General features: G+C 41.9%; 1 protein-coding gene across 1 annotated transcript in view; it reads right to left on the bottom strand.

Annotated features, from left to right (window-relative positions):
- Window positions 1–22,071, bottom strand: part of ACBD6 (acyl-CoA binding domain containing 6) — an 84,641-nt gene that overhangs the window by 25,968 nt on the left and 36,602 nt on the right. Inside the window, exons 5-6 of the mRNA XM_063165369.1 lie at window positions 21,560–21,665; window positions 14,152–14,241 (exon numbers count right to left, since the gene is read on the bottom strand). Coding sequence (XP_063021439.1) covers window positions 14,152–14,241; window positions 21,560–21,665 — 196 coding nt within the window. The remainder of the gene's footprint in view (window positions 1–14,151; window positions 14,242–21,559; window positions 21,666–22,071) is intronic.

The raw sequence follows: 22,071 nt of genomic DNA, 5'->3' as shown, positions 1-22,071 counted from the left end.
ATTTAAAGTCACCACAGCTCTGAGTTTTCCTGCTGCTGTGAAAGATCCAGATCAAAAGTGCCTCCAAGGTTTAAATTAACCTCTTTTACTCTACAATTAGTGCTGGAGGTAAGGGTGTGTGTGATCACTTCCCATCACTCCAAAAACAAGCCCTTGGTCATTAAGCTGTGAAAAATGGATCATTTGCAGTTGCTGAGCTGTAACTTTACAAATCTCTTCTGAGTCTGACCACTGGAATTCAAAGTGTAATGCTCAATTTCATACCACTTCAGAAGCCAAATTACCATGTAATCTGTGAGCACTGCCTCAAAACATCACCACAACAGCAGCAGGAAAAGGACATCACAGAGAAGGGAACTAGGCAGCTTTGGCAGATCTGGCTTCTGATTCAGATTTCACCTGCACAGTCCAAATGTGATTAAAACTTGAGTTTAAAAAATACCAAAAAAAGTAAAAGAAAAGAAGAGTAAATTGAGATTTCCTGAACACAGGTAACCTGGCCTCTGTCAGAGTCCCAGCACACATCTCAAAGTGTCTTTGTAGCGTGTTCCAGCCTATTGCTTTCTGACACACTCTGCTTGTCTTCCTTCTGTGTTAGTAAAAGTCAACCAGCCCAAACTCCTCCCATCCTGTTTTGCTCATTAATCCCTACCTGGATTTGAGAGCTGTGCTGCAAGAGAGACTTTTTCATCCAGTCACCAAGCCAGGGGAGGAAAATGCCCACAGTCTGAGCTGGGGCTTTTCTCCTCTTCCAGCACCTCACACCCACACAAAGCTCATCCCTAACCATGCTCAGCCTTGCTGCCAGCTGCAGGGACATGGGGGGTTTGCTCCACCAGACCTCCAACCCAGTCCTGGACAAGAAAAACCTTTAACTTCATTCCCATTCCTTTCCCCTGCCTCACAAAAATACTGCTGATATATAGTAAAGGCAGGAAATATCACAAGGAGGGGGAAAAAAATCAATTAAAATAAATTTGCAAAGCATTGTGTTAGAGTATCTCATTTAAAGCAGCCACTTTTTATCTGTAGGGCAAGTTATTGCAGTACTATCATGGCAGTAATGTTGTGCATCACAGAAGGTGACAAAATTTTTAAGGGTATTTATTGTGAGGATACTAAATTCAGGGCTGTACCCCACAAATTAATTTACAAGGGTGGCAGAAGTCAGCTGGCTAGAGCTGCTATTGCTAATAGCTAGAAAAGACCCACTTAATCACTTTGCATTTTTATTTGCAGAAGATAAAGAAACATTTCTTTCACTAATAGTTTCATGCTTGTTTCATCTCATTTTATCCGGACTGCAGGATCTGTTTAATTTCATTTCATCAGTTTTCTAAGGTTCTTAAAAGTACCATATTTTTATAATCTTGTTATATCCATGAGATAAAAAACGATTATTTGCCCCACCATTTCCCAAATGGGAAACCACAGCAGAGAGAAATCAAGTGACTTGTTCAAGGTCATGCTGGGATTCTGTAGCAAAACTGGAGAATTAGAAACCTAAACTTGACTCTGAAAAGAGCCATAAACAGAATTTCTTCACTGAATCCATAGGTATTTCACAGATCTAGGCATCTACTGCTATGTTTTTAAATAAGATATAACTGTGGAAACCCAGCTCTGAATGGACAGATCTTGTCATTTCTCTCAAAAAAAAAAAAAAAAAACAACCAAATTCTCTCACCTGCATCACAGGTGTGGCTCTCTAAAGAGGAAAAAGTGTTAATATTCATATTCTAAATTATTTTCCTCCTAAACCTTAGAAGAGCCATGACTCAAACTAAAGTGCAATTTCAAAGTTCTGTATATTCAAGATGCATTGCTCACGAGATCTTGCTGTTAAGTCATGAATTGTTCAGTACTTGGCTTTTTCTGTTAATTTTTATATACAGCAAAATAAATCACTCAACCCCTTCTCCCCTTGATGACAGTTACCAGTGCAGTTTTGCTTGCAGTGTTTAACAGCTTCAGGAACCTTCTGCTCTTGTACAGGCTGGGCAGGAATGAAGCTGGAATACACAAATAATCCAAGAATCTGGAGAGTGAATAATGGATTTTTTTTTTTGTCTAAAATTCTCAATAATTAGGGTCCTAACAAGTTAATGCACCAGCTTGGAAGGAGGAGGTTGTGCCATGGATGGGACATGAATGAGGAAAGCAATATATAGCAGAATAGTAAGTAGTAGATAATAACAGCAGTATCTAGAAAAAGCAAGTGTATGTGTGCATTGTATATATACATATATATATATATATTAATGTACTGAACAGCTGCCTTGTTCACTGCATTCTCTCCACACAAAGCAAATGTCCTGCAGTGGAAAACAAGAGGTGTTTCCCAGAGACAGGTTCAAAAGGGTGTGAGGGTACAGAAGTATCATTTATGTTGTCGTATATATTACAACAGTTCTATTATCATTATGGTGCAAGGATTCTGTAGCACCAGAGTTTCACACCTCCTCAATGTTTCTCACAGACAGCTCCTCTAAGCACTGACTGTTCTTGGTCCTTGCAGCAGCCATCTGACTCCTCTCACTCCTCTGAATCCAGCTCCCACCAATCCACTCTTTTATACCACTAGTTCTTATTTGCTACAGGTGTTGCCTGTTATCATCAGGCCTGCTCCTAATCTTTAGTAACAGAGTCCAGCTGCAACTCATTGGGGGATAAGATTACATTTTGCATTACCTTCATTCACCCATATTGTGTATTCCCTACACATTTACACACCCAGGAAAAGCAACAGTTCTCACCACATTAAAACCTGACACCTGACCAGCCAAAGCTTTTGCCCTACACCTGGAAACCTGACCTGTGGAACCAAAAAGATCTTCTGAACATTTCTGGATGAGAAGAGAAGCTTTAGCCTCCTGCAGTGTTGATGGGAGGAGCAGGTGTGTCAAACCAAGTCCCTGGCTGGGTCCAAGCTGCGGTTTCCATCTCTCTTCCAAGCTGTGTTGAAGTGCATTGGCAGAACAACATCCATCTGGGATGTATCAAGTGCTGACCACAGCAGGATTTGTCCTCTGCAAAGAGGATACGAGCAGAACACTCCAATCTGCATAAATGTTGCATTAATAACGGCCTAGGTGAAGATTGCATTTTAATTCTGAACTCCAGCCGAAGGACCTGCTTCTTTCAAAGTTCAGAGAAGCTTCTGCACTTGCTGGTATTGATGAATATTTCAGTGCCCATTCCCAGGGGAAGCTGTGTGCACAGTGCAAGGCCACAGATCCCAGGCAGGACCTCAGGCTTCCTCTCTGGTTTAGGAGAGGGAGAGGGCTTGGGAAAGCAGCCGTCCTTAGCACATCCAAACCCCTTGGAACAGAACATTTTGGAGGTCACAGCATCTTGTATTCAGGGCACCCCCAACGAAGGTGAGGAAGTGATGAGTCTGACTCCATGTTCTTAGAAGGCCAATTTGTTATTTTATGATCTATATTATATTAAAGAATGCTATACTAAAACTATACTAAACTATACTAAAGAATACAGAAATGATACAGACAGAAGGCTAGAAAGATACTAAAGAAAACTTGCGACTCTTCCCAGAGCCTCAACACAGCTTGGCCATAATTGGCCAATAAGTCAAAATAAATCACATTAAACCAATGAAACAACCACCAGTTGGTTAACAATGTCCAAACACATTCCAAAGCAGCAAAACACCGGAGAAGCAAATCAGATAATTATTGCTTTCATTTTTCTCTGAGGCTTTTCAGCTTCCCAGGAGAAGAATCCTGGGCAAAGAGATTTTTCCAGAAAATATGACGGTGACAACAGCAGACACTGGATGCTTTTCTGAAGAACAGGCAACATCACATCTTCCTCTGCTGTTTTCTTTCTCACTACCAACCCAACTTAATGATTATTTACACTTCTCTCTTCCAACCTTCCTCTGTCCTCCTACGTAAAGGTGCTATAAATACAGACTTGGCATAAAGCCCATCCATCCACGGTTCAGCTTCCCCTGATCCTAAAGGTCTTTTTCTGGACAAACTGTGATTTAGCTCCAAGTTCCTGTAAGCCTGAGCAACTTCTTCCAGCCTCCATCAGCACTAATGTGACACTTGCCCTTGTGCTACTGATGAGACACCTGTACCTTGAGAAATCAAATTTCAGCATGACCCATGTGGACTTCTGTATGGACATCCTTCTCCTGAGGGTCCCACGAGTCCTTCAAGAGTTGTTTGGGGTTTTGGAGGGAACACTGGCAAAAGTCATCCTCCACTGAACATGCCATAGGACTTTGCCCTGAACAAGACCAAGACCTCTGGCCAGTGTCAGATAATCCGTCACTATAAGCTACTTGCATCCAAGCCAGATATTTATTGCTATTGATCTGCCTGGTCCCAGTGAAAGACTTTTGTTCTCCCAACCCAGGACTTTGACCTCAATTAAGTTATGAATTTCAATCCGATAGACTGCTCCACTTACCCTGCTGCTCTCCCTGACTGGATTAATTAGAATTAGCTAGGCTGGGAGTCACCCCGAGCGCCTCATGGATCATGTTATTTTAATAATAAATAAAGAGACAGCAGCGGCATACATGGAAGGATTTTGAAAGATTGTTCATCCAAGAGCATCATTCAAGACCTGCCAATACTAATTTCTCTGAGTTTGATTACTTCATTTACTTCTTTTTATTTCTATTCATTAATTGAGTTTTATCCCCCATTACTTCAGCTCCCCAAATGTGCCCTTCCTATAAAGGAACCAGACACACGCTTCGCTGTTACAAAGTTTTATTACTGCAGCTCATCAAAAGTATAGTTAGCAGGAATGGAATAGTCATTAAGCATTTAATAATCTAATAGTGCTGAAAAAAAAATATATATAATAGAGGAGGGGGAAGCAAGGGAGAGGGACAAGACAGGCCTGTCTGTTGCCATAAAGTGTGCACTGAGGGCTGGCTGGTGGACAAAACCAAAGAAGTAACATCCAACACTGGAGAGAATGCATATATCCATCAGGATATTCTCTGACAGCACAATAATGCCTTTGGAACAAGCCTAAAACTGGTTGAATACCAAAGGAATTTGATTGGCAAGGGGAAGTTTCTGAACTAGTGAGTCGAGGCCTGATAGCTGCATTATCCTTATTGCTTCCCTTTCCCTATAAAAGCAATTACACACCCAAGGATGTCAGGCTGCCCAGGCCTGCCCTGAAATGGATTGTCTGGGGCAGCCATGTCACACTCCAGAGTTACTGACCCATAAACAAACACTTATTTGTCACGCTCATTTTAATGTTTAATTGGCTGGAACAGCAGAAACGGATTTAGATGATGGAAGCTCAACAGTTTTTCCAATGCTGGTGCCCAGCCTGCAGACAGGCACCTCCTAGCCTGAGAATGAGCACCACACACAGCCTCAACACACCTTTGTGGAAGTTCAGGCCTTTGCTTTGTAACAAACTTCTATTCCAGCCAAGCTGAGCACTGTTAAAAGAGGGAAGACTCATTGCAACGTGGAATGTCTAAGGTGGGACAGACAGTCCATTGGTGTGTTAGATAAACTAGAAGATTACTCCAAGATAGGATTTACTTGTTTTGTTACAAAGGGGAGCAACTGAGTAGATTTTCTGTGACAGGCAGAGAAAGGATGGCAGCGGCCTTTGCTGTCCCAAGATTTCTGCTGTCCCACACGAGTGGGGATGCCTGTTCACATGGATTTCCAAAAGCCTCTGGACACACCCTCTCACCAAAGACTATTAAATGATGCTATCAGAGAGCAAGAGGGAAGGTCTTTGCTTGAGAAGTGATTACAAAATTAGAGACTGAACAGGAGTAAACAACCAGCTTGCACAATTGTTGGTGAGAGCTGGAGCCTCTGAGGGATCTGTGCAAGGGCCTGGGTTGTTCAGCCCACAGAAGGGAACTGGGGAAGCAGGCTGGGAGTGAATTATCCAAGTCCTTTAAACCAAAAGCTGCATGTAAAATGCTACAAAAGGATCTAAAGGTGACAGGGTGAAAAGCTTGCAGATGAAATTCAACTCTAAAAAAACACCAAGTAATGCACATGCGGAAAAACAATCTTCAGCCTAAATCCAGAGCAATAGGCTCTGAACTAGCTAATACAACCACTGTGGAGACAGATCATGAGTTATTACAGACAGCTCTATAACACCAGCTCAGTATTCAACAGTAGTTAATAAAAAACAAACAACAAGGAGGCATTGGGGGAAAAAAAAAAATAAGAAAAACATGACTATATTGCTTCATTATATCTCATGTTGTACTTACAGCCTGGGCACTGGGAGAAGTGCTGCTCCTTTCATCTAAGAGGAATAAAGAGGAACTAGAAATGACCCAAAGAATGATAAGTGACAAAGTTACTGAGCAGCTTCCAAATGGGGTAGGATAAAACAGATAAATCTCCTCAGTCTGAAAAAGAAGTGATCAAGGGGAATCAAGGAGGCCAAGAAAGTCAAAAGCAGGACAGAGAAGGTAACTGGGGGAACAATTACTGTTTCTCATTACACAAGAAAAATGGGCTCTCACATGAAATGATCATGGCAAGTGCAAAGCAAATGTACAGTTAAACTACAGGACTCCCACCAGCATAAAGTTTGGGAATTCAAAGAGGGATGAAAGAAATTTATCAAAGAAAAAATCCAGAAGTGCAAAAATAATAACAGTGGTTCAGGAAGCCTCCAAGCCCTGGATTCTGGGAAAATATATGAAATTATCACTGTATGCTTACCCTACTCTGTCTCCTAAGCATTGACTCTTCCCTGCCACCAGAGACAACTCTGAGCTAGAAAGTCTCCTCCACTGACACTGGATGCAAACACTGACATGGATGCAAAAGTAACATGTACAAGTTGAGAAACAGGAACCTACTGAATTAGCTTTGCCATTTTCAGTGATATTCTGCCACTTACAATCCATGGAGCTATAAAAATGAAAAATTTTACTTAAAATCTAACCAAAATAAGCTTGAAGAGTCACTGCCCCAATATCTAAAGCATTAGGACAATTTCTTTTAGCAAAACTTAAAAGTAATTTGTGCTGAAGACTGCAAATTTGAGACGCCCCAATGATTTACATAGAATTGGGGTTTTTTTGTTGTTGTTGTTTTTTTGTTTTGTATGGGTTTGTTGTTTTTGATTTTTAGAGCAAGCCAGAAGAAACAACTGCCAACAAGAGATGAATATAAAATTCCATTTGGAAGTAAAGCCTTGAGACTTTTTTCAAACTGAGAAGTCCTCAGGGAGAAGGTGAGTGGCAGAACTTCTTCAAAACAGGGAAAGCTTTTCCAAAAGGCTGATGCTAAAAGAAGATGTTCTAGGAACCATCTCTCCTGAGCAAAGGGTAGCTGATGGTTTGGTGGTTCCTCCGGCAGGGAGGAGTGACAGCAAAGCCATAGGAAATGAAGCAAGGCTGGAGATCGTTCCTGGGGTGATTAGAGACCATTCCTGGGGTGATTAGAGACCACTCCTAGGGTGATTAGAGACCATTCCTGGGGTGATGCTTCACCTGAAGAACCAGCTTGGCTGCCAGTGGCATCCTGTTTGTGCAGTTACCCAAACACCTTAATGAGGGGCTAAAGCATTTCCAACAATGACCTCAGGAATTACAGGTGTTTTAACACATGCTGATTTCAAAGATGACCCTGGGACCAAGGGCCATGGGGCCATCCCATGTCCTCCAAGGGAGGCATTCAAGGTAAGGCTCTTTCCTGCCTCTACAGGGACACATGAAGACAACAAGATACCTGTTTCTGCTTCAGGGTGCCACCTGCCCTGACCTCAGAGCTCACTGCTGCTGCTGGCTTCTGTCTACTGTGAGCCTTGACAGGGGGTGTACCACTACAGAGCTGTGCTGTCAGGCATGGAATCAAGCACAAGGCTCCCTGAGCTCAAACTGTGTGCCTTTCTGCATTCCTGGCCCAGCACTGGCCATGGAAACGCCTCCCTCTGCACAGCACAGCCCTCAGTACAGGGCCCACAAGCCACTACAATGTGCCACTGTCCTCAGTCCTGCCTTTTGATTTCCCCAAAAGCAGTTTTAGACTTTGAGGGCAAAGCAGCAGAGTTTTTTCAGGGCCAGCTCTTGGATTTCACTTTCAAACACTGCTTTTGCAGGACACAGGAGCCTGCAGCAGTTCCTGGCTGCTGAGCTGCTTTGCAGGCAGTGCTGCACTTGGGCTGCCTGCAAGGGTGCCAACTGCTCTGCTGCACCAGCCATGAAGCAATGATTCATCTGTCTACAGGCAGCAGAAGAAACAAAGACTGGATATGTCAAACTGGAAGATAGGAAGAAAAAATGCTAAAGGAGCCCAGCCTGGACAAGCAGAAGGAAACATCTCATCATCTGTACAACTGATGGTTAGTGTTGATGAGGCCTGAGGTGGCTTCAGAAGCTAAGGAGCAAACCAGGGATAAATCTCTGCCTTTCCCAGCATATATTTAGAGTGCAAATATTTTGCAAATGTTTCTGCTGAAAGGGACTTTTCTCACAGTAAGTAAAAACAGCATCTGCTGAGTGGTGACCATTTAACATTCAACCTGCTGCCAATCTACATTCCACAGAGAGACTCAGGAGAGACATGGAGCTGTGCCACCTGTAATAACTGTGTGACTGGCACAATGTCAATGCTTTAATGTAGAATGCTACCCTCTGTCACTGAGCAGATCTCTCCTTTCTTTTGGCTAATGGCTTCCACACCCACTGGCAGCAGTGTCAAAGCTGAAGGGGTGCATGGCTGCAGAGTCTTCAGAGATCTGCTTAACAAACCTGACCATGGAAATACTGAGACAGGGATGGAGGTGGTTAAGGGAAGGAGGACACTACTGTGGTTAATAAATCTGCTCTCATTGCTTTGCTTTTCATCTCTGTTTAGTGTCCCTACTGTAGCTCCCTCCACAGCAGTACCTGTGACATCCTCTGCTTGCTGTGAGCATGCCTATGCCAAAGCCTCTGCTGCAGCATCAGGTCCAGGACAGGACCCCTCCTGGCTTTATGAGCCAGGCTTTTAGTATATTTAGGGAGAAATTGATCCTAGGGACATTAACTGCAAGGGCACGAGGCTGTCATGTTCCTATTTAATCTCAGCCAGGTTTAGAGAATGGTCAAAACAGCAGAGGACTTTGGCAGCTGGCACCCTACCCAAAACTGTTTTTGTATCCCCCATCTCACTGGGGAGGGGGAAAGATGTGTAGATGGAGCCTGTGGTCCTTGGTCACAACAGCCAAAACATCCACATCAATTTCTCCATCTCCCTACAGGCACAGATCATGAGGGCATGAATAATGTTTGGTGCAGGAGGCAGGGAAGGGATGCATATTTGCTGAGACCAGCTTAATTTTAAATATCTACCAACACAAGACCCTTGCTGTGAAACCCAAATGAAGAAGGATGAAAAGAAAAAAATGCAGGCATGCAAGCAGGCCTGGCTATTCCTTGCTTCTTTTTACCCTATAGAGACAGAAGCCTTTTAGAAGCCAGGCAGAAAAAGAGAAAATCCACACAAACACACAAAACCAGCAGACCACCAATCTTAGCAATCTTCGACATATCCATAATTTTTACTTAATTTTTAGCTAATGGTGGAAATTAGTCTTTGGATAGTTGATAAAAATCAACCTGTCTCTGCTGGGTTAGTACTGTGATCTGTGGCCCAGCAACTACTTCTAGTACAATTGATTTTCCTTTTTGGCAACCAATAGGTCAGTCAATAATAATGTTGTTTGAAAAGGATTGAGTCATGAGGGAGATGAACCCTCCCTGCCATTTATTATGTTTGTATTGTCTTCATTTGAAAAGGTTTTTTCTTTTTTTTATCCTTAGTCAGTGAAGGTATTACAAGGGGATGGCAGCTCCATATTCCATGTCTCCAAGAACACTCTGATCATCAGTGTTAGGATGCAAATAGAGGAGGGAAGTTGGGAACTAGGAGAAAGACAGCCTGGGGAGGCAACCATGTTACTCTAAGTGACTTAAAAAAAAAAAAAAAGGAAAAAACCCCAATCTAACTCGAAATATGCTGACAAGCACCACTCAGTGCATAAATATGACTGAGCAGCCTTGCATGAATTGGTACAAGATACAAATCCAACACTGCTACCAAAAATCAAGCAATGCTCTCTGCAGACAGCACAGACACCAGATGCTTTTCACTGAAATCACTACTTTACATAAATGAATAAAATAAACCCCACATATACTAGCAACAGCTTTCTTAACCTGATTATTTTCAGCTTTGCTCTCAAGTTTCCTTCTCAAACACCTGAAGGGTCCACAAGTGACTACTGAGAACTTGCTCACCAGTGGTTTAAAGTCTTAGTGCACTGATCTACACTTTACCAGGACAGTGAAAAGTCAGGAAATAAAAACTGAAGATCAGTTACAACTTTTTTCATCCTTTTAGCCAGAAGCTAAAAAAATTTCAGCACAGAATGTTATTACCATAACATTCATAACTACACAATGATGCAGTTTAAAAATCATAAAATATTTAGAAATAGTTGAAACTCAGCTGCTCTACCTCACAGATATGTACACAGCCCTTAATTAACCTGTGTGTCCAGTGACACAGTTCCCTTTACAACTCACAATATTTATGTTAAGACTTGCTCCCATGGCCAGATAGGCTTGAAAAGCTTTACCAGAGTAAGCTGAGCTGCTGAGCACCACTCCCAGACAGTTCCCCATACACTCCCAAGGGCATGCCATAAACACATGGATTATTATTTTGGAGTACAGAGTACCCACAAATGAAAAAATGCAGCCACAGGAAGTCCAGGAGGAAAGTCTATGGTTTATGTCCCCCAAATACACTAAAGGAGCTCCTCTAAAGCTGCTTGAGCAGCACTTCACACCCAGAAGGAGCTCTCCCCATAGAGGAAAGAGGTTTTCCTTTGCTGTTTATACTCTACAAGGAAAATTTGTGTCATATGTTTTAAAGCCAGAAATGGATTTTATAATTGTGTTGCTGAGCCCCTTCATAACTCTTATGTTACCACTGTGTTACGCTCAGAATCTTTTACCTTAACATGATGTTCCCAACTGTTTTGTTGCTGGTGTAGGCAATCAGCTCCAGTGAAGGAGGCTGTTCTGAGCCCCAAGCTCTGGGTATTTCCAGCAGAGCTCCAAACAATCCCACCACCCACTTTGACATGGCCCCTGGCACTGGAGATTTAGGTAATTCAATTACACAAATGCCCCTTCTCAACAAAGCAGAGCAGCCTGCTGCCTTTTTGTATTCCCTTGCCCATGGCAATTGCTTTAGCACCTCTTTTCAAAATGTGCTATTAGAGCTAATTATGATCGAGCAGAGAATTCAGTGGCTGCAGCTTTTCAGTGACCACCCTTGGAAGGTGCAGCACCAGTGCTGAAACAAAAAGCACAGACCCTGGATCACTGCAGTCCAGGGGCACTGGGTTATTCCCAGAATTACAGTGGGTTTGAGCATGATGCAAGAATGAGCAGAGCCAGGAGACCTCTCTTCGTGCTCCTAAAGCTGTTTATCAGCAAAGAGCAATAAGCTGACACTTGCAGACCCTTCTGATCCAGACACTGCAGTACTTTGACAACAGACAGTATAAAGGTAACTAAAATAAGGCAGCAAAAATGTATTTAGGCACAGTGTGCAGGTAAGACTTGCTCCAGGTCACCCAGCAGAGCAGCACTGTCACTGCCTGCTTAGGGCAGCTAAAATACTTTAGCACACTGCAAAAGAGCCAAGATGGAAGAACATTTATTAAAAAGGTAATGGAAGAGAGCATAAATCTGTCATGCTGTTTGACTAACTTTTTAGAAGCGTACTAAAACACAGGCAATTAAAAAAAAATTGGTCTGTAGCATTCCTCTCCTTCACTACCTGCTCATAACCCTCATAATGCCTCATTTATTCTTTATCTCTCATGCTGCCTGAATGAAGGTGCTGCTGCAATCTGAACTAGACAGAAGAATTCCTGAAGACCTGGAGAGGCAGGTGGGATTGTGGAGGCTGCTGGGACAGAGGTGTGGAGGAAACCTCTGCTGGGAGCACATCTGGACAAACAGCATCACCCATTCACCAGACATCCCCCCACACTGACCCCACTGCTCTGCACAGCCTACACATTAACTGATAGTGCCTTTGGTAATGTGTTATAGCAGGTTCTGGTATTTATGGCCTATTAGGAAACCAGAGTTTCTCCCTCTCCCTTTTTCTTCTGCTTGCTCTTAAAATTTCTCCTGCTTTTGGTTTGGATGTGAATTCTTCCAGGGTAAAGGTCAAAATTAAAAAAAAAAAAAAAAAAGAAAAAAGAAAGAAATAAACATTAAGTCACAAAGTCTTGAAATATTATAGCAATTTATATGTGGCTGAGAATAAAAATGTGTCTGCTTTCTCTGGGAACACACCTACATGCAAATAGAGACCTTTATAAAAAATTCTCCCTTATTACCTTGGTGGGGAAAAACATATCAAAGATTGATTTTTCTTTTTATGACTATTATTAACCTTTTGTTACTGGCCAAAAATAATCTGGTTAGAAAATGTGCAATGCATCAAAAAGAAAAGAGAAGAATTTAACAGAAAATTAATACTCGGGGGAGAAAAAATATGATGATTCTCTCTTTTGCTTTTTCTTCTAAGAGTCAAACTTTACCTCCAATGGAATGAGACAAGTGTCAAAGAGAAGAGATGTTTCAGAGAGAACCCAGAACCATCTCCCAGGCTGCCAGGGAGGAGGGAATGGGCAGGAGCCTGGTTCCACTCCTTCCCAATTTCAACACAAAGGTGTTCCTGTCTGTATCCAACACAGCTGACAGGAGATGGACAGGATGTGCAAAGCACCCCATTTGCACTGGATTCACTCCACCCCTCTTCTGTGTCAGGGAAAACTCCTATTAAATCCATTGCAGCTGAAACCCTGGAGATCTAGGGACAAACATACAGATCTGACCAGCCACCAGAGCGCTGTGCTGCCTCATACCCATCCCACCAGAAATTCTGCCCAGGAAAGGGCAAGACAAACTTTTTGACAACAATTTGAAGTGTGTGTAAATACCAACACAGCTATCTGTAGCTTGTGAACACTACAGCTCTGCCCACAAGCCCTCAGACTGCAGCTCTGCTTCACATCCACCTCTGACAAACTACCCAAGCATTTATTGAAGGCTGTTCAGATCTCACCACTAAGAGTGCAAAGATTCATCAGCAAAGGTGTATCTATGTCCAAACTGGGAAGGAGAGCAGAGCCAAAAAGTGCCATGATGGTAAAGAGCAGTCAATCATAATCTGACAGGAATATGTTGGACAATTATTTCTTAATACAATCACATTTACATTAAAGGCCAGCCCTTAATTACAACAAGACAGAACTGGGAGTGTTGACTCAGGAGCACTGGCAGACTGGTTGGCTGGTAGAAACCATTTGCAAAGTGACTGCTGAACCAGTTTAGGTCAAAATCTGGTCTGTTCAGACATCCTAAAACTGGTGCTAGCTAAGCTCAGACATGTGGGCTGCAAACCTCAGTGGCTCAAGATTTTGTTATTTTTCTCAGGTTACCTTTTTTTGGATGTTCTTATAAGAGAATCATCAAATGGTTTGGGTTGAAAAGGACATTACCTAGTTCCAAACCCCTGCTGTGGGCAGCAACACCTTCCACTAGATCAGGCTCCTCCAAGCTCTGTCTAAAATGGCCTTGGACACTTCCAGGGATGGGGAAGCCACAGCTTCTCTGGGCAACCTGTGCCAGGGCCTTCCCACCCTCACAGGGAAAAATATTTTTTCCTAATATCTAATCTAAACCTGCTATCTTTCAGTTTCAGTTGTTCTCCCTTGTCACTAAATAAGCTTGTGAACAGTCTCTGTCTTTCTTGTAGGTACTGGAAGGCTGAAATTAGGTAACCCCAAAGCCTTCTCTGAACAACCCCAATTCTCTCAGCCTCACAGGAGAGGTGCTCCATCCCTCTAATAAACTTTGTGACCTCCTCTGGACTTGCTCCAACAGGTCCATGTCCTTCCTGTGCTGGGGCCCCAGAGCTGGATACAGCACTGCAGGTGGGGTGTCACCAGAATGGAGCAGCTTTTCTGTGATAAATACCCCGGGAGAACTTGCTGTGGAGTTTGGGAAGAACTTAGAATTCATGGAAACATTTGGTCAGGAGGCTGAGTAACACATCAATACCATTTACCTGTGCTCCCTCTTACCTGGATGTTCACATCAGCAGCGTTCTGTAACAGAACTGAAACCAGCTCCTTGTGTCCTCTGTCACACGCCCAGTGGAGCAGAGCCCGGCCCTGAAACAGCCAGGACAAAATTAACAAAGCCAAGCAAAAAAAAAAAACCCATGGAAAATCACTCTTGCTATTAAGTAATAAGCACCAATTCTAAAATTAACACAGACTTAATAAAAAATACAAAATAATACTAGTATGCCACTTACTGGTGATTTGGACTTCCACAATAATGCTAGAAATGTCACAAGTGACATATAGTTCAATTTTTCATTAATTTAGCACCACACCCACAAGCCAGCTAGAAATGTAGAGGGGAAAAGCAGCAAAGTATGAAACACAAGAACCAGCACATTATTTGTTTTCCTGTATAGATTTAGGATTTTGGCACCTCTGACTTTTCTGGGAGCAGTGACTTACACAGCAAGGGTAGGATATTCAGTGCTGCCTAAGTCACCTGGATACCAAGTCCCCAAAAGCTCATTCCTCTGGCAGGTCTGAAGCACTCAATTCATGGGTTCTGCCTCTGCTGGAAGAGAAGATTAAAACTGGGTGTCTGGGCAGGCACCCCTGACTGTCCTGTTTTGGGTAGGCTGCTGCATCCATACCTCCAGCACCTCCCAAACCTTCAGAGTTTGCTTCCCATCCCCTTTCTACAGGTATCTGCCACCATGGGATGGATGTAATGGAAGTTCAGACCTTCCTGCATGCCCAAGGGCATGAGGAATAGCTTAGGATCCCTGAGAAAGGTAAACTGGGGTTGTTTAACCTGGAGAAAAGGAGATTCAGAGGTGATCTTATCACTCTCTACAACTCCCTGAAAGGTGCCTGTGCTCAGCTGGGGCTGGGCTCTTTCCCCAGGCAGCACTGACAGAACCAGAGCACACAGCCTCAAGCTGCACCAAGGGAAATATAAGCTGGATATTAGTAAAAAGCTTTTCACAGAAAGAGTGATAAAGCTCTGGAATGGCTGCCCAGGGAGGTGGTGGAGTCCCCATCCCTGGGTGTGTTTAACAAAGCCTGGATGTGGCACTGGGTGCCAGGGTTTAGTTGAGGTGTTGGGGCTGGGTTGGACTCGATGGTCTTGGAGGTCTCTTCCAACCCAGTGATTCTGAGAATTCTGTGAACTCAAAGTAGTGTGAGAAAGAAGAAAACCTCCTATGTACACTTTGCAAGTTAGCCTTAATGTTCTATCAGTCAATCCTGGTTTAGGACAGCACACTTGTAGGGGATTTCTTGGAAATCACCCTGCAGATCACCAGGAATCACCTCCCTCAAGCTGTGACACCATCAGGCTGACCTGTGTTTTTCAATATGCCAAGGAAAACAGTCACAGACCCTCACAAAAGAAATCAGTTAAATTAGCCCATGCCTGGCTATAAATCTCTTGACAAAGCAGTGGGGAACAAGGTGAGCAACTCATTTATCTGCTAATGGGAACTCTGAGCCAAATTTCCTGGCCATGGTGCCAGAAAGCAGGAGGGGCAGAAGACACCTGTGACCAAAGCTCATGCTGCTTCTGCTGGATATTCCTGGGCAGGGCAGCAGAGGTAAAGCATGATTTTAAGTCAGGAAATTCACACTTTTTGACCCAGCCACTAATTAATTTTTGTAACATGTAATTTTAATGTTACACTGATTAACCTTGCATTAGAATGAATTTTCTGACAGTGACTTTCTATGGAAGCACTGATGACATCCACAAGCATTTAATGATTCATTTTCTTGCACTCAACACCCCTATCAAAGTCTACAAGGGGGAAAGAGTACAACTTAAAACAATTGGTAAATATGGAGAGATCTTTAATTCACATTTAGCATCCTTAACTCATCTCTAGACTGGTAATTACTTAAGACTTAGGATTTAATTGGAAATATATCAACTTTCTTCAAGCCACAGATGTTTATCTCAAAAGGAAGAGGCACATCTGAAATATGCACAATAGCAAGAAATACTTCAACAGATGATTTCAGTGTCTTGATATATGTGTAGAGGAATATTATTGCAATTATTCAAATGTATTCATTGTACAATTACATGATAAAATAAAGGCACTTTTATCCTTTATATCAAAGTCCATGCTACAGATTAGGGGCTAAAATATGTTGGTTTGCATTTGTCTCTGGACGAGGAGAATCTTATTTTATTGGTGCTGAAATTGGCTGAGACCAATAAAGGAAAACCAACAGTTAGTTGTGACAGCTCAGGGCTACCAGAGCACTGTGCAACTGGTCCTGCTCATGACACTGAAATTCTGGTTCTGCTACACTTGGTGCCTACTGAACAAGACAAACCCTGAAGCCTGATCATCCATAGTCATTAAAAATCTCCTTGTGCTATTTGCAGGAGTATGGATTTCAAGTCTTGGGCCAATTCCACTTTGGGTAATTACACTCTGCTTACCTATATATTTTCTCCACAACTCTAAATGGATACAATATTTTCTAATTAGTGCCTTAAATGGCTCTGCATTGTAATTGTGCACTATTAAACAGCTGACACGTTCCACCCAAGAAATGTCTGCAGCATGCTATGCCCTGGACACGGGGTGCAAGGGGCTTTGGAGATCTTCTGTGCAAGAGCACACCAGGAGATCTGGAAGGAAAAATACCTCCAGAAGAATCTCAGCCCACTTATTGCATAACAAAAAGCATTACTACAAATTTAGTATTTAAAATGGTTGGACTTGATGATCTTAGAGGTATTTTTCAACCTTAATGGCTCTATTAGATAATATTCACATTTATTTAGAAGCTAGATAATATTCACAATTATTTGTAGAACATCAGAATAACAATCAACAGCTCCAGCTAACATACTTAGGCAGCTATACAGCTACAAAATCCACTTGTTTCCTATGTCTTAAAATAAACCTTAGTGATAAGTCAAGTTTAAATCGAAAATACAGTGCCAATCTTTGTTTAGCAGGAATATCACCTGTGCATATTGAAAAACTCTTTAGTCTGCCCAGCTGCTGCTTGATATCAGCATACAGCCTGTGTTTGTGTGTTTAAATAATGTGGCAGAAATCTTAAGGGCCACAGATTGAGCATTCCCAAAACAATTCCCACATGACTACTTCATTAAGCAGTGAGAGACTCAAAGCAACATGAATAATTTCACGTAGTAAAGCACTGCAGCACTGAGGTTTGGCTAGATGCAGTCAAACAAGGTACTCCCTCCCTGCAATTCAAACACAACAGTTGATGCAGAACTTGAGAGAAGATGCATTTCCCCCCCACCTTTGAAGTATTAAAAAAAAAAAAAAAAAAAGCATAAAAATAGCCCCAGTGCACTAACCCTGCCTTTTAAATCTTCTGTGCTTTGCTTGGCTAACCGCTGCCAGCTTGGCCAGCTCCTGCAGCAGTTTCTCAAGCCAACAGCACATCAATTTTGCTCAGCTCCAAGTCACAGGGTGTTCACAAACAAAGCACAGGACAGGGATTTGTCTCCCATACACTGAGTGGGCAGACAAATGGATGGGAATGATTTTCACATCAATTAGCCTGAGCAGAGAAAGGGGAGAACAAAGCCAAACCGAATGGATGTGCTACAGTATCAAACTGCACTTCCAGGCACGATGCTTGCAGCTATAATGGCTGGGTAGCAATGAGCCACTCTAACTTGTGGCAAGTGCTCTGTGAGCAGTAATTAAGAAGAGACAGATATCTACAGAATGGCTGCATCCCCCTGTGACAGCAGGAACAGTGAATGGAAGGGTTGTTGTTGCAATTACACAGGTAAACTTGACTTGAAAGTCAATCACTTTCAGAGCTCTCAAATGTTCGGTGAAGCTTTTCTGATGGGAGAAAGCCTATAAATCCAGAAGGAGACCCTTCCTCAAATACATTTTCCCCCCTGTCCTTTCCTTGGCAAGCTGGCACCAGTTGGGCATTGCTGTCTGAAAAGCACAAGGATCAGGGACCAAGTGATCATCCTGTCAGATGCCTTTCATTAAAGTTTTGGCAAGGGCTTAGACATTGCACACAGGTAACATGTTTGTTTACTGAGATTTATCCAACAATTAAAAAAAAATTATCTAGGTACAACCTCCACAGCCCTTGGCACAAATTACAAAAGCAACTCATCTCTGCCTTTGAGCAGCTCCTGGTTTGTTAGAAGGTGGAGAAATGCTATTTTCAAAAAGGCAGCAAGTGAGCCACACTCCCAGGATGTGCCTGGGGTGACTTCACAGCCACAGTCCATTTCTTCTTCCATTAGTCCTGCTGACATACACAAGGAAAACAGGTTGTTTTAGTCTGTGCTACTTCTTATAAGTGAATGCAAGCGATTCTGTTGAACTCTGGGCAATTTAGATGCAGTAAATGGAAGCTTGTACATGATTACTGTCATTAGGTTCTTTGTTTAATTCTAAATTGAAGTTTATCAGGTCTAAACTGTTAGCAGTATGCTGGCCTGGATGCTGCACATGAACAGCTTTACTTCTGGGGAGAAGGCCACTTATGCTTTGGAAGTTTTCTAGTGCATCTATCTAAACCCCAAGAACTTCTGCTGCCTTTTCTGAAATCCTTTTGCTTTGACTAAGTTGGCTCATCCACACTTTACATTTTTATTCTTTCACATTTTTATTCTTTCTCCTTTCACTGACTTCTTCCAGGTTTGCACAAAATGGGGGGGGGATACAATTAGATGGAATACTACCATATCACATAAAAATAAAATCTAAACACCCTACAGCCCCAGCCAAGTCTTTATTGTCCAAGGAAAGGCTGAGCTGAGTGTCTTTGCAGCTTAGCACGAGCCTATTTGGTGCTTCAGTAGATTTTGTTTCATAAGTAGTCAACTCTTTGTATGTACCCTGCTGATATTTTCAATTTACAGGTATTTAAATCAAGGGATTGATAGTGTGAATTATGTCCAGAAGCCAGGTGAGGCAGATTTTGGATTTGGCAGGATGCATTTACCCAGTAACACTAAAATAGTTAATAAAAATGACAAGATTGTGCCTGCATACACTTCATGAAAGGCTCAGTCTGGGTTATCTGCAGTCTAAAATGGGTTCTAAAACTTCAATCAACCTGCATGGTATTGGAAAAGAAGTTTCTTCCCAGACTGGGAAGAACATGTTTGGATACCAAGCAACACTGGCAATGCTTTCAGTTCCATAATATGTAATGAAACAACTATTTCTTTCAGATTCTTCCTTTGTATTGGTATGCTATTGGTATTTGTATTGGTGTGGTATGCTATTTTTTGGGGGTTTTGAGCATTGGTTGGGGTAAACCAAAATTGTTGAAGCTGTGAGAATTTAATCTGTGGGGGAATTTTGTCCCAGTGGGAATCCTCTCACAAGTCCTTCACAGGTAAGCAGATGTTTTTGGCTCCTGCCTGTGCTGAATCAATCCCATACTCTGCAACAGCCACCTGCTAATATCCAACAGTTAGAAACAGGACTTCTTTTACATCAGGGACTCATGGATAACTCCCAAAGAGGATGCAATCCAGTAGTTTTTTACATAGTTAGATACTTCAGCTTCCACAAAATATTTTGAGTTTTAAAACAGTATTTCTTTTGCTGAAAACAAGCATATTTGAACAGAAAGGAAAATATAAGCTTCTGCATGCTGCTAATTACAAAAGAGTATCTTGCCAGTGGAAACAAAGCAATGCTAAGATGCACTTACTGCAAGCATGTGATCCTAAAAATGAGCTTTCATTAATGAACAGACTCCAGCTGCATTTTCTGTGGGACTGCCCTGGACATCTCCTGTAACCTGTGATCAGCAGGAGGAGGATGGAGCTCAGGAACAGTGCTGCTGCAGCGACCGTGTAGCACATGACAGCCTCAGTTCATTGAATTTATGATGTGAAATTCCAATCCTGATTGTGAACACCCTCCCTCCTCTCCACTGAAAATTAATTCACATGAATTCCTGATTAATAATAAAAGGCCCTGCCATCAGCATTCAGAGCCCCAGCCGGGGCTGTCATGGCTCAGAGGGCAGAAATCTGCTTAGAGCTACAGGAGAACCCAACTGAATTTGTGGCGTCTCAGTCTATGAATGTCTAAGCACTTCATCTGTTCACCAAAACACAACGTGCTGGAAGGAGCTGGGCTCAGCCTGGACCAGGGACAGGGCTAGGTGGCAGTGTGCAAGCAGGGAAACCAAGGTGACAAACCTGGTACAGCCACAACTCCTGAAGGATCAACAGGAAACTGCCCCCAGTTTGTTTGTTCTTACAAAAAAAAAAAAAAGATGAAGCCAATTCACAGTTTTAGACTTTTTTCTTGGGATTTCTGGCAATGCCTGTATTATCTCACTGTGGGGAAATGGTGGTTTGAGTTTGATGAACAGAGAAAGACCGGACAATGTCACTGGTTTTGGAAAGCTGGAAAGCCTCTGTCACTCATTATATAAAATTAGGGTGTTCTGGATGAAGGAAATGATTGGTATTTGACTCTATTGCTTCAGAATGCTGAACAATTGCTATATTAATTAAAATATATTCTATTCTATTCTATAATATACTTTATATTATTATAGTATATAAATATTATATATAATATTTAGATTATATATGATGTGATATTAATTATATGCTATATTATATTACATTATATTACATTATATACTATATTGTATTACATTATATACTATATTATATTATATATATACTATATTATATCCATACTACACAGAATACTAAAGAATATTAAAGAAAACTCGTGACTGTCTCCCAACAGTCAGGACACAGCTTTTTTTAATTGTTTAAGGAAACAAAACAATCTTTAGCAGAATTCAATTGACAAATTATTTTAGGTAGAAAATTTTTTAACACATTTCACATGTGCAAGATAACAGGAGTAGCAAGTAGAGATAAGAATTCTTTTTCTCTTCTTCTCTCGGTGTTTTTCTAGGAAAAAAGCTCTGAGAGAGAGAATTATGTCTCTCTGCTCAGAGAATGTGAATGCCTCAACTAATTTCCCCTCTATCTGAAATGATGAAAAGCTTGTGGCATGTCAGAAATCCTCCTTCAACCTGAACAGACTTCATGGGCCAAAAAAGCTGTTTCCCTCACTTCCTACTTCTGTTTGACCACATTTAGTGTACAAAGTGGGGAAAGGAAGGTATTCAGAAGATCTTACTCTGCAAGTGTCTGCTGGTATTGCTGAAAATAATAGAGAAACTGAGTTTGTGATCTGACATGCTACAGCCCCACAGTTAGACATCCACACCACCAGAAATCCAGTGGAAAGCTGTTTCCAAACAGATTACCCTGTCTCAACAACCAAGTGTTTGTCCAACTGCTGCAGCACCTTGTTACAACAATTCCATCCATTGAATTTTAAAAAGGAGTAGCAGTGAATTAATACACAAAACAGATAAAAGATTGATGGTCCTTATCTTTTCTCCATACCTCCTCATCTGTGACATTCACATCCACTTTTTTTGATTGAATGGCTTTGGTTACATAGTCAATGTTGTTTTCTCTGCAGTAATCAAAAATGTTCTTGTCCTCTTCCCTATTCAGGAAAAAAAAAAAAAAAAAGAAAAAGAAGCACCATGTTACTGCACAACACAAAGGCCACATGCACATTATATGCTATAACTTTGTTACAGACATTTCAGTGCTGTCACTGGATCCAAACAGGCATCTAGCATTGCACATGCAGAATAATGTGCTTTTCCCCACCTCCCCCAAGTTAAGAAACAGAAGATTCTGCTTCCTAGAAAAACAAAGGTTGTTTTTTAACAGTATTATGTCCAGACAAATATCAGTTTATTCCTGTGAAATGGCACAAGATATGTATGAAGTTAGCCAGAAAAATCCATGTTCAAGTTCTGGTATAAATCACTGCAGTGAGAGAAAAGGCTAAAGCTGCTCTTCTTGTAAGTCACTCTGGGTCACAACAAAGCCCCAGCCAATGC

The sequence above is a fragment of the Melospiza melodia genome, chromosome 11, assembly GCF_035770615.1.
Source record: "Melospiza melodia melodia isolate bMelMel2 chromosome 11, bMelMel2.pri, whole genome shotgun sequence".
NCBI classification, from domain to species: Eukaryota; Metazoa; Chordata; class Aves; order Passeriformes; family Passerellidae; genus Melospiza; species Melospiza melodia.
Note: the sequence above shows the minus strand (reverse complement) of the source record. Positions and strands in the feature narration are given on the sequence as shown.